The sequence below is a fragment of the Colius striatus genome, chromosome 2 (genome assembly GCF_028858725.1).
Source record: "Colius striatus isolate bColStr4 chromosome 2, bColStr4.1.hap1, whole genome shotgun sequence".
Classification (NCBI taxonomy): Eukaryota; Metazoa; Chordata; class Aves; order Coliiformes; family Coliidae; genus Colius; species Colius striatus.
This window is the reverse complement of record NC_084760.1, coordinates 68,484,833-68,498,601: the sequence shown is the minus strand read 5'-3', so window position 1 is coordinate 68,498,601 and position 13,769 is coordinate 68,484,833. Positions and strand designations below refer to the sequence as shown.

At 34.2% G+C, this 13,769-nt stretch overlaps 1 protein-coding gene across 3 annotated transcripts in view; it reads left to right on the top strand.

Annotated features, from left to right (window-relative positions):
• SIPA1L2 (signal induced proliferation associated 1 like 2) overlaps positions 1-13,769 on the top strand; it is a 145,219-nt gene that overhangs the window by 83,350 nt on the left and 48,100 nt on the right. For all 3 annotated transcript variants that reach the window (XM_061990991.1, XM_061990992.1, XM_061990990.1), the window contains 3 exons: positions 5,151-5,308; positions 6,752-7,328; positions 12,638-12,912. In XM_061990991.1, the coding sequence (XP_061846975.1) occupies positions 5,151-5,308; positions 6,752-7,328; positions 12,638-12,912 (1,010 nt within the window). The remainder of the gene's footprint in view (positions 1-5,150; positions 5,309-6,751; positions 7,329-12,637; positions 12,913-13,769) is intronic.

Sequence of the window (13,769 nt, the reverse complement as noted above, 5' to 3'; positions counted from 1 at the left end):
AAGATTTAGGTGGAATTTAAAGAAACTAGATTAGGAATCAAAAGACAGAAATTCTTCATAAGGTGAATAGTAGGAATGTTTAGATGCCTCACGTCTTAAAATATGTGGCTTTCAGAAGACAGACTATTCACTGATTTGAGATTGTTTCACTTCTCTAATCTTTCACTTACACCTTATTAAAATAGAGGCTTAGTTTAATAAACACATTAGGAGTTGTTTTGTTTATAATTGATCATAGCAATGTTTGACTAGAAAACACATGTAAATAGGAAAAACTGTACACTATTAAGAAAATATAATATACTAAATGAACTTGCCTTAAAAGAAAGAAGATAATATTTTCATAGCTAATCACAGGCAGTGGCAGTAAATATGGCCTTACTTGGAGTTTGTTACTTTTGTTATTGTTTTCCATAACTTTCCTTTGTTTGTGAGAACAGGATATCCGCTTGCCACAATCCACTAATTGTCGTAATTGTTTGCTGTTTGTCAGCTTCGTTGCTGTATTTCTCAGCCACCCCCTGTTACTATCCTTTCATTCTTCTTGTGACTTCCTTTCATTCTCATCATTTCCTTATGAGTCTGTCTTTGTAGTCAGGTGCCAATTCTAGTGTATAGCAAATTCTCCCAATTTTATTTCCATGGTTCTCCCCAGCAAAAAACACTCCTTTCCTCAGTGTTTTAGTAGCTCTCGTATTTAATTATTCATGGTATTTTGGGTTCCACAATTACTTTGCCTACCTGAAGACCCACCACATTATTTTTTTAGGTGCTGGGATCTGATAGTATTTGCACAGGATGGACCTTGTCATAATGAATTGTGACAAGCACACCCAAATAACTGAAATTTAGCCAGCCTTAATGTGGAACAGGAATCTATAATCATTGTTTAGTTTGCTTTGATTACTGTTTAGTTCCAAAATACATACTGAAGTGTGAAATGTATCAGCAGTGTTATTTCTCACAAGCTAGGATAAAATTTGATTAGTCTTTTTCCTTGAGACATTTTTTAGATGCTAAGGATCACAGATGCAGTTTCATAAGTTGTGCTTGAGACAGGGACATACAGGTGCTGTGGAATATGAATGTTGTTTGTCTCTTCAGGGTTTGGCTCACTAACTCTACATACCCAAGTAAGGGGAAGTTAGGGACTGTGTTAATTTTCCTCTTAGGTTTTGTTAGCAATTAAGTTATTTTTTGCTAACATATTGTGTATGTACTGGCGATAAGGTTATTGCATCCTATCCCTGTGTCCCTTGTTTAGTAATGACTGGGCAAGATATTGAGCCACTCTTCATCATCTATGACTGTGACCTTCAATGAGCAAGCACTGAGCATTGCTTACATTCCAAATACTTGTGAGCCAGAAATAGGCCACACCAGAATTGTTTGTTGCTTCTTCCAGGACATAACTACGCCCTGCTTGGTCCCTGACCAGGACATCCCTCTAGTTTTAGAGCCAGCAGGAGATCCAAAGAGCAAGGTAATTTTCACTTTGGCTGCAACATAGGCTGGGAAATTTCAAGTCAACTGCTCCTTCCCTAGGACAGAAAAGACTACCAGCCCTGGTGTGGCCAGTTCCTTTTCCTTTAGTGGCCTTTTCTTAAAATCATAGTTAAAGGCTTTTACCTTTTAAACTTTACCTTTGCAATGTCCCGTTCCAAATCATTCCCTTGCAAGTTTCCCATTCACACATTTGCAGTCTGCTTGCTCCAAATCAGTTCAAATAAGCAGTTTTTGTCTGGCTTATGAAAATTTTAAAATTAAACAGATATGTGTAATGACATAAACTTGTTGAATTTAAACTACTGTTAAAATGCTTAGGATAACAAGACAGGATAATACCAAACTCAATTAGATTACGCTAGTTAGTAGCGTGATCTGATGAAATGTCTTTTACTGTTTTTTTCTAGTTAAGAACAGAAATGAAAAATAAAACTATTTCAACCATTTATTTTAGATGTGTACTAAAATAACTTTGAAGAGTTTCTTATTTGACTCTTACAATTTCATCATTTAATTGAACAAAGAATATTCACTGCTGCTTCAACAAGAATTCCTTGTTGTTTTGCAGTTTGACTAGTAATTAAAGTTCCTCAGAAGTGGGTAGATTTTTATGACTAGGCATAACCTGGAATATGATAAGTTTTAAGACAGTACTTTTCTTCAGATCTGAAAATTAAGAATCAAGTAATTAAAATCTCAAAATGGATACTGTATCTATAATTTGCTATAAGTAATTTTAATCTAATGAATTCTGCTTTTCTGACATATTTTCCGTATTGGACTCCCCTTTTTGTGTCTTGTATTCTTACATAAAATGATATCCTTTTGGCTGCCTACAGTACTTGATTTGTTTTCAAATTCTACAATGCCAATTTAGACTGATACTAGAATGATGTCAAAGTGTGCTTGATGTCTCCTCACTGTAAGTAATCCTTTGTAATCTGTGCACCCTGTTGATGGTTCCTTTTGTGCTCTGCATTGGCATGAGACTCCTTAGAGTATGTTAGAAAGGCAGATTTTAAAAAAAACCCAACAACCTAATAATACAACAACCCCCCCAAAACCCCAGACCTGCACAGACCTCAAAATGGGAGAGGAAAGGGAAACTGAGAACCTGGGAAAAAAATCCAGGAGGTAAAAGTTGGGAAGAAAATCTGTATTATAGAATGGAATCTAGAAAAGGTTTTCTTCTAAATCTTTTTGCTTAGTTCCAGTTTCCTTCGATTCCTTTTTCATTTTCAATATGCTATCCTTATCTTGCATTTCCCAGGCATATATGTGTTCCTTCCTTCTTCTCCAATCAATACCTTATTCTTTTCCTATTCCTTTATCCTATCCAGAGCACTTCTTTCCATCTTTCAGATCACCCCAGTTTACTTCTCTCTCCTTTCAAAATTCTTTACATTGTGATACTCTGCACAGCCACAACTGTGCTTTGCCTTTGCATTGTGTTGAAGTTCACTAACCACTTATGCATGACAGATGTTTGTTACACTGACTTATTTCTCTTAAAATTGTTGAAGAAGCCACTAAGATCTCTACAAGCTTGGTAAGGTTCTTAAAGATGATGACTTGACTTCCTGTTTCCTATTTTTGTTCCTCTTACAGGTTTAAGCTCTTGAAAATCAGTGTAGGGATAGGATCTGGAGATGGACATAATTTTGAAAAGCCTATTTTTGTTAGTGAAATTTCAAACATTCCTAAAACTTACCTCTTATTTATTGACTGTTAGTCTTGCTTAGGCAACATATGATAGCAAGCAGAATGTCTTAAAGAGGTCTACGGGAATAAAAAATAATCTTGGAAACAGTGATTGTCTGAGCTATTCATATAACTTTAAACAGGATGTTCCTTTCTCATTTTTTGTAGTTTTACTCTGTGTAAATGTATAAACGTAGACATGAACCACTGTAGCAAGAAAGAGTAATTGGACAGTTATATAACAAAGGCAGAAATTAATCACCTTGTACCTTATAATTGGAAGGTTTCTTACAAAATTAACTGTTGTGTAATTGCAACCTATGAGATAATAATAACCTCTAAGCATGAACTCGTGCTTCAAGACTGTGGTCTAATTGCATGGTTCACCAGCTCAGCAAATTAAAGTATACCTGACATGCTTAGTTCTGTGATCAGTTCTACTGTAATTGTATGCAACAGGATGTATATCTTAAATTGCTCAAATAGCCTGTTATTTGGATTTTAGTCTTAAATACCTGAAAACTTGACTGACCCACATGACTTATACCAAATATTATTCTTACATATGTTTTAAATTTTCATCAGGAGTCTTATTCTTTTAATTTACATTTTGGATTTTGATTACGATTTAAATAATACAGATATACTCAATGCTTTCAAATTGTGGCTTTAGCCCTTCTTATTACCTTTAGAATACCACCCTTTCTTTTATTTTAGGAGACATAATGAAACATGGATCTTAGACTTTAGCAGTGTAACTTTGCTTTTTTATGTGGTAGCTGAAATACTAACTTTTAATGGAACTGAAAAAACACAAGCAAATACACTTATTAGAAAGTTTATGTTCTGTAAAATCAGCTCAATAGAGAAATTTAAACTTTTTCTGTCATCAGGTTTTTAAATAAATTTATTCTTGTATCCGTTTTTGTTACACGTGAACTAAGGTAAAGTTTTAAGTGTCTGTATGCTTTTATGCAATGCAAGGTCTTTGGCAGACTTTGGGTCAATATTTAAAATGTAGAACATCCTAGACTACGTTTTTTCTATCTGGTAACATATATGGATGTTTTCTAAGCAAAGATGTTTAAGAAAAAACCCGAAACTTGAGAGGTACAATATATTTCCGTGTGGAAAGCAAACATTGTTTTACTGTGTCATTTTGTTAGGGGAGAGAGAGAGAAGTGGTCCCTAATTTTTTGATACATTTTTTAGTTCTTATTAAGTTTTAGCCTGTAACAAAGATTTAATACTTTTAATTATTCCTTAAATATGTTTTGATGTCAAAGCTACCAAATACAAGAATAAGTTTTTAGTGAATGAGTTTCTAATAACTATTGTTTCTTTATGAGTCTCAACCCAGTTCAAGTATGCAGTTGTTAAAATTTGTGCTAAGTTTTCATGATAATTTATTTTTAAAAAGAATTAAGATGATTATATTAAGGACAATGTTTAATGAAAATGCAAGATAGAAAAGGAAGTTTTATTCAGAAAGAAAAACAATATAATATTTTTCATATAGAAGCGAATATTACACTACAAATAGGGAGCTGATGTACAGTTCTCTGGATAGTGAGAAATGTCAAGTCAAGTGATGTAACATTTTTTGATTACTGAAGTGATGTTCTAAACTAAGAGAAATATAATTTTCTCATAGAATAAGAGAGAAATGAGCAGAAACCATGCAGAACGAGTGTGGGAATGTGGGAGAACTCACTAGAATTTCTGTGAACTTAGCCCAATTTCCTTTCCCTGTCTTTTTACAGTTCAGTCTGATATCCTTTATATGTAACTATCCAGGATATGATTAACTAAAATTTATTTCTAAAAAATGAATCTTAATTTGTGTTGTTTTGGTTTGCTTTTGTTTTGTTTTTTTGATAAAACCAAGGGGATGTAATTATTTTTTTTAATAACTAATTTTTCAATGCGTGTTTCTTGTCTAGCTGCTAAGGAAAAGGCATATAGGAAATGACATAGTTACCATTGTCTTCCAAGAGCCAGGAGCACTTCCTTTTACTCCAAAAAATATTCGTTCCCACTTTCAACATGTATTTGTCATAGTCAAAGTGCATAATCCTTGCACTGAAAATGTGTGCTATAGGTGAGTAGAGCCTTATAACTATTTAAGTTTGTTATTAAGACTACAATGAAACTCTAGTACATTTTCTTTAGAGGTTGAAATCCCAGTGTCACCCTTGCACATATCCAGAGTTATGTGGTACAGTTTGTAGAACTAAATGCTTATAAGCAAAACTCTGTGTTGTTGATTTATGAGCACAAAAAAAGAATATAAGAAGTTACAGAAAATAAGATTTGCAACCAAAGCAATAGAAATTAAGTTAAAATTTGTAGGTGTTGCACATTTGCTTTTTTAAATAAAGTGATTTAAAATACAGTATTTTGGAATGCTGTTAAACTGTGTAAATCCCTGACTATTACAATATGACATCAGGATGAGTCATGCACATGAAGGAGGACTTTTGGAGAGTGTAAAATATCTAAAATTTCAGATGACCTTAACTCTCGCATTTAAGTTAAAATATCATGAATTCTAGCAAGGTAACTGGAGTGGAAACTTAGATCTGAACTGACTGAGAATTGTGAAAATAATAAGGGCTCAAAGAATAACTGTGCAGGTTTAGCATTTATGTTATTCATTTGTTGTTCATAATTAAACTGAAGTAAATCATGATGTTGTGTCATATTACTGTCTTTTAGTTGTCTTCTAGAACTTAAGGTATCGTTTAGAACTTGATTTTGTTTCAGTAGCTTTTTTGTGTTAAATAATACTTGACACTTCATAAGTAACATTTTTGTTATTACTAAATGATGTCTGTCTGTTGTGACAAATATGACTGCATTTCAGTCTCAACTCATAGTAGTTGTAGGTAGTTTACACAGTATTTTGAAATTTTTCTGTTGAAATGCATTATGTAGATATCAAGTGTAGGTATGTTTTTATGTGACAAAATATTCCTATTTCTTTTGCATCTTACAGATATTTTGAAATGTTATTAATATAGAGTAGGCAACTCAAACAGGTGAAGAATGCTCCCATTATAGACATATTTGACAAAAAATGCTTTTTCTTTGACTTTGCACTTTATTTGTAGCAAAATGTCTGAGTATTACAATAAATTCTGTTCCTGTTTATATATTTCTTGCAACTTTTAAGATCATGCAACTGAGTGACAGCTGAAAATGATACTCAGACTTACACAAAAAATCATTTAAAAAATTATTTCTCTCATTCATGTCTCACAAAGAATTTTTATATTTATTCCATTAAAGAAAGGAGTCTATGACACCCTAAGAAGTCATCTTTGGTATTTTTTTGTGTTAGTATGATACACATTCGTAGTGTCTTTTATATATCTAAAAGAAAAAAACTTAGACAACTCAATCAGGTTTTTTATGGCTGATATGTCTTACAATTGACATGTTAAAGCTAAACTGAACTGTGTAAATGGACTGCGTAGATCACAGTTATCTGCTTATCTGATTTTTTTTTTAACTATTGTATGTTTTTTCTTTCTATTTCCAGTGTTGGTGTTTCACGATCAAAAGATGTACCTCCATTCGGTCCACCCATTCCCAAAGGAGTAACTTTCCCCAAATCAGCAGTCTTTAGGGACTTCCTTTTGGCCAAAGTTATTAATGCTGAAAATGCAGCACATAAGTCTGAAAAATTTCGAGCCATGGCCACAAGGACACGTCAAGAATACTTGAAAGATCTGGCAGAAAATTTTGTTACCACAGCCACAGTGGATACTTCAGCAAAGTTTAGCTTTATTACTTTAGGGGCAAAAAAAAAGGAAAAAGTGAAACCAAGGAAAGATGCACATCTGTTCAGTGTTGGAGCAATTACGTGGAATGTGATTGCACGAGATTTTGGGCAGTCTGCTGACATTGAGTGTCTCCTTGGAATCTCCAATGAGTTTATCATGTTGATTGAAAAGGAATCAAGAAATGTCGTGTTTAACTGCTCCTGCAGAGATGTTATTGGATGGACATCTGGATTAATGAGCATCAAAATATTTTATGAAAGAGGAGAATGTATTCTGCTGTCTGCAGCAGATAATTGTACTGAAGACATCAGAGAAATTGTTCAAAGACTGGAGGTAAGTACAGTTTCTGAACTGGAATTTGCATTTTTTTAAATCAAAAGTTACTTGTTTACATCTCCTTTGAGATCTAATTAAAACTGTCCTATGTTTGTACTATGGGAGTATTTTCAGTCTTCAGAAAGCATTGCGAACATTAATCCTCACAACAGCACGAGAAGTGTTATCAATCCATTTTCAGAGATGAGGAATCTGATACCAATAACATGATAGACTTGCCCCAGGGTATGGATGGTTTCACTGTTGAAAGCTAAGTTTTTGTCTTCTCTTGCCATAGCCTGTTCTCAAATCACAATTTTGTAGGTAGAAATAGACCTTAATTTAAAAACATAAAAAATCTTAACATGCAAAATAGTCTCATTTTGATATTTTATAATAACTTCTGTGAATATATGCCAAAAAAAAAAAAAAACCTATAAGTGATTCTGCTGGTTTGTTCCTCTGAGCAACTGCAGGAAGTAAACTAGACCAATTAATGCCAGTTTTTACAGCTGACTGGCTAAAGTTTTTCAGATGCTTGATGGCCCAATTGTCCTGTAATTGTCAGTCAGTAGAAATGAACTGGCAGAAACTCCAAGGTAAAAGTGCTGATTCATCTGTTTCATGTGGTTACACTTCACACTTTGATTTTAAGTGATCTAGATGGTCTGAGTTTTGCTTATATTAGAAAGCTTCATACTGAAAGGAAACCATTATGCTTAGCATTTTCACACTGGAGTAGTTGGATTGCAGCTGGTATTTTTTAGAGCCTCTGCAGTCATCTTTAGTGTTGCTCAATATAATGCTCTTCAATAATATCCTTCTTCTTCCAAAGTACAATTAATTTTATAATAGAAGAATGTCTTTAAACTCTTCTTGGTACTGTTACAATATCTTTTTTATTGAGGTCTTCAGTTTGACTTAGACAGATATTTCCCCTCTTAGAAATAGTGTAAATGTAGTACACTCCTATTAAGTATTGCTAAATTAACAATATGAATTGCTTAACAAAGGTGGAGAACAGGACTCAAAGTTACAGTGAAAACCTCTGTTGTCATCAGTGACAACTGTTTTTGCTAGTTTTTTGCTTATTTGATTTTACAAAACATGGAAATACACTGTTTGATGAGAATAGATCTTTGTAATTCACAAAATGAAATGCTTATCTATATTTAGATTATCTATGGTCAGATGTTGGGTTAAATAGTGAGAAATTTGCTTTAAGCCTCAAAAACTTAGCGTCAGTTACGGCCAGGTTATCCAAAATGTTATCTTCAGGTATCTATTCCAATGAACTCTGCCTTCTGTCTTTCACAACCACTTATTCAAATAGCTTAAAAGCTCAAATAGCATTGCTTAAAAGGATTTCCCGTTACTACTTGATTTAAAACCTTTTTTCATCCATGTCTCTTACCTCATAGTTTTCTTCTCTTTCTCTGCTTCTTCCTCTCTTTTGAAAGCTGCATATTGCTGTTTTCCATTAGCTGTTTTACGATATTGAATGCTTTCTACAGTCCTTATATACAAGTTGATAGAGAAGCAGAGTTGACCATTACTACTCTAAAAAAGAATTTAAAACTTGGATTCCGTTTTCCATATGCATCCTTTAAAAACCTTTTAAGTGACTCAAACACAGCTAAAGTCAACAACCACATCTGCCAGCAGATACTAAAGACGAAAGCTGTGACATAATAGCAAACTTCAGTGACCAACCCAGTGATTAACCCTTTTCAGTCACTACTAAGAGCTTTTCTTAAAACCAGTGAGTAAAATGTTGCAGTTACTAACCGAGCTTGTCAAAGAAATATCTACATTTTATTGTCTGTGTTTGAATAGTCTAGATGAATAAGAAATCTGTCTGAATATGATTCTATGAATATCCAGATTAAAAAAAAAAAAGGATATGAAAAACTGAGACTATAATTTTTATTTACACCAAAAGAATCAGTTCAGGAATTGGGAATCCCTGAGCAAGGATTTGTAAATCTATAGTCAGATCTGTATCTGTGAGGGAAACTATCTAGTGATATAAAGTAGAAAGAGCAGCAAAAGCAAACCACAATTTAAGTCGGTAGGCTGCATTTGATGGCAGAAAAAGCTGTGGTTCTGAACTTCAGGATAACAGAGAATGGCAGAGTTATATACGAGTAAATGAAAGTTATGAATGGATCTTTAGAAAAGATGAGTAGACAAAATATCCTTAGAAGTTCTCTGTCTTTCAGTTTCATCCGTATTAATTGCATACATGTAAGTGAGCAATTAGTTAGTGCATCGCCACATACTTGGTAGAGTGACAACCAGTAAGCAGAATGAGCTATCTTGAAGTGGAGCAGCACTATGTTTTGTGTACCACTACTATGTAACATGCAGTGTCACATTTTAAGGGATATACTTGTGGAGGACTCAATCTCTTTGAATACTTTGTACTGAGAAGAGATAAATCTTTGACAGGAGTGTTTCTCTTCTTTCTGTTTTAACCTTTGGCTATTTAACTAACTTCAAATGGATGCTCTGAGTTGGAGTAATCCATATACTTTGGATTGTGCATTCAGTCTGCAGTATTCTAGAATTGTGACATAATGATAAAGACATGCGTGCCCTCCTCCCCCTCACCCCCCCAAAGAAAGATAATATTGTTTAGTTACATAAGAATAAAATTCTGTCTCTCAGCTGGGCTCCCGACTAATAGAATGTTCTTCTTTTCACTACATAACTAAATATTGGAAGTATTTTCAAAACTTGTAACAACAGTGTAGGGAAAGTAACAAAGTGCTGAAATTTTCATTTTCCCTTATCTAGTTTATAAATTATGGGAGCCTTGTTGAACATTAGTTATGATTTAAGATAAACCTCAAAGCTGGGAGAAAAAGAGTTAAAGCTTAGTGCGTTCAACATACTGCATAGCTCCAATACAGTTATTGGAGTTATAAACACAACAGAAAGTTCTATTTAAAATGGAAAGCTTCTAAAAGATACTAAAAACTCAGATCTGAATAATGAAATAGCTGATTTTTTTGGATAGGAAGACCAAGAACATGATTTTGTAAACAAAAACTCCAGAGTACATTTTGCACATCTCAAGAACGACTTTTGCATTTTAACTGTGAAGTCTACATCTTCAGAAATAACAGGAAGGTTTAAAGTGCTACAGTTTAAATAGCCTGAATTTGCAAGACAGTGTTCAGATCAGATCAGATCCTTGCAAGATCTTTCTGCAAGGTTTCAAAGCTCATAGAATATTAGCCTTTAATGAGTGAGAGCTAATATTATTTCATTACCTTGAGTTTATTGCAGGTTGAAACTGTGAGCACGAATCAGTTCCCTCAGATCAGCAAACTTGCAACAACTCATGGTTTTGTAGTACTTTGTTCTCATGTGTGCAAGCTATTTTTTTCTGCTGAGTAACAGATATCCATATAACAATATTCTATAAAGACAATAGTGCTTTAAAACTAAGGTACTGAAAACTGTGACTTTCAGCCTCTGACCAAATTGCAGGCATAAGTTATACAAACACTCCAAAGTTTTTCCAGTCAGCCATTGGATTGGGAAGGGAGCAGAAGTTAGGCTTCTCATCCCTGTCTCTAGAAGAGACTTGGAGAAAAGATTTTCTGAACAGGAAGTGTAAAAAGGAAACTATGGAAGTAACCTTTACTTAATACTTGCTATGTGTTAAGTTCCTTTGTCAGTGATGGAGATGTACTTTCATAATAGTTGCCAGTGAAGGAGACAGTCCCATCCATTCCCTGCCTGCCACCCCTTTGGAACACTGTTTTGGAAAGCACAGTTTCTTTCAGCTGCATCCTATCCCTGATCTGTCTGTATGGCTGTACAAGGGCTAATGCAATACAAGGGACAGCGTAGTGGTAATAGGGTCATAGGTCAGTTTAAACCTCCCAGGAAACTGGCAAGTCAATAGCCTCTGACTTGTGTAGTGAAAGATGTGGCTTTGTGACAACTTTACCTGGTCACTGTGCAAACACTTCACTAGCTGCATAGTCCCAGTTCCTTGCTGTGCAGCCCTCAATTAGGTTGGGTCTCACTTCTGTAGGAAGCATACAATAAACTAGTGAACTAGGCTGCCCATATTCCAGCTCAAGTAGATGATGGAGGGGAGTGGAGACTGACTGTTCCAAAACAGCCTCCCGAGTGAAGCTCAAACTACATAAAAACCTTTGCAAAGACATATCCTTTATAAGTGACTATACAGGATGCTAGCTTCCTAACTTGAGGATCTTAAAATAGATGCTTAAATTTGAGTAATATGTGTATCTTTGTAATGCATGCTGAAAGCAACCATGAACAGCATGAACAACTTCTTGGAAAAAGGTGCACTGTGGAACTGCTCACCTGACATTGGAAAAATCCCTTGATCTGTATCATAATATATGCACTTTAAAGGGCAGATATTTGCCTTGCTGAAGTGTTATAAAGCACCGTGAGATCTCTGAATTATATGCATTAGGAAGAAAGATTTTGGATGGTATTGTTTCACATTAATTTTTTAATGGTATTTTTTTGTTCTGATTGTACTAATGGAACTTAAATACATACTGGTCTTGTGACACTGACAGAAGGGGATGGTAGGGTGACTCTCAAACTTGCCTGTTAATGTGGACTAGAATTTGATATTCTGTGTCTGTGCAGTACCTCAGGACACACTATTGTGATTTTGGGCTAGTCTATAATGACAGACTTAGTTTTCATATATCTTTTGTTTCTAAATATGGAAGTAACATGAAAGCTATTATCTCATTTTAGTGATGTCCTCGTCTGAAGATGATGGTAGTTAGGAATCTCACTATAAGACAGAATAAATTAAAATTACCTTCATTGCTATGTTTGTGAGGAAGAAAAGCTGCTAAAACTTAAGCATTTTACTCATTTTGACTGATATGATATCTAAAGTTTAATACTGTCGAATACTGAAGGACAAATGCCTGCACATCTGCAGTCAGTCAGCCAATGAGAAGGAAATAAGTGACAGGACAGCATTTTGCTTGCATTGTCTTTTGAAACTAAAGCAGCATTTAAGTTTTAAGTAAAATAGAAATGGTACAGTGTTAATGTTGGGCAAGGAGGAGGGAACGTGACATGGGTCAACTGCTTGCTCTGGAGGTGTAAAATTTTTAGCATTGTGAAATGTTTTGTCCATTTTGTTTTCACAGAAATTGTTATTCAACCATAAATCTTAATTTACTATTAGTATGTTAAAGATATTTCATGTCAAACCATGCATGGCTTTATAGTGTTTGTAAACAAAATTGTTTGTGCATACTAAGGAACAAGTGTCCTGACAATACTGTAACAATCTGATAATTCTTTAGATAGTGACCAGAGGATGTGAAACCACGGAAATGACCCTCCGGAGGAATGGGTTGGGTCAACTTGGATTCCATGTGAACTTTGAAGGAATAGTGGCAGATGTGGAGCCCTTTGGTTTTGCATGGAAGGCAGGCCTACGGCAAGGGAGCCGTTTGGTTGAGATCTGTAAAGTGGCTGTGGCAACTTTGACTCATGAACAAATGATTGACCTTTTACGTACATCTGTGACAGTAAAAGTGGTGATTATTCAACCACATGAGGATGGAGCACCTAGAAGGTAATGAACAACAGTTCTTAATGTGACATTTGTATCTGTTTGGATTTCTTTCTTTGCTACTACTTAATAGCTGTTTTATTGAAGGCTCTCAGGAAATTCATACTGTCTTTCATGTTTGGTGATAATATTATTTGGGCTCTTAAAACATCTTTTCCCCATTGGCTTGTAATAGAAAGTAAAATGGGATCCTGTAAGAAATTTAATGGGAAATTTATTTTTATATGGCTTTAAAAGTAAACTTTAGTGTATCATGACTGGGCTGCTGTGAAAGTTTATGTGACTTATATTCTTCCACAAGAGGATTTTATATTTTAATACTAAATTTGAGCATTGGGAATCCTTCTCTGAAAACTGTACCTTTTTTGTCTTTGAGATTTCTCTGATTCCTGACTATTGAAAAAGACTTGTTTAATTTTTTTTCTTATGTTGAAATTTTAACAACAACAGTAAAATACTGGGTTTTGGAAAAATATGAGACCAAGTCTTAGAGTCTTCCTCACTTTTTACAGGTATCTAATTTAGTCATATTAAATAGTGAATTACGTCAATGATGCAATCAGTTAAAGCAAAGAAATCTTGCTGCAACGTGAAATAAATGCCTATACTCGGGAAAAGACTGTAATAAAGAATATTATAGTGATTTTTATATTGCTTTAAGGAATGAAATGCAGATTTCTTTTTCAGTGTTCCTTTTTGGTGACAAGAAAGATTTTTTTTCTCTTGTCTCCATTTTTTAATATTTTGAAGTAATTAAGAACTAGCGGAAAATTAAAACTTTACAATACTGTGACTTTATTTACATGCCTTGTCTAGGCACTATGAACTTGACTCATTCTAAATGAGAATTGTGCCAGAGT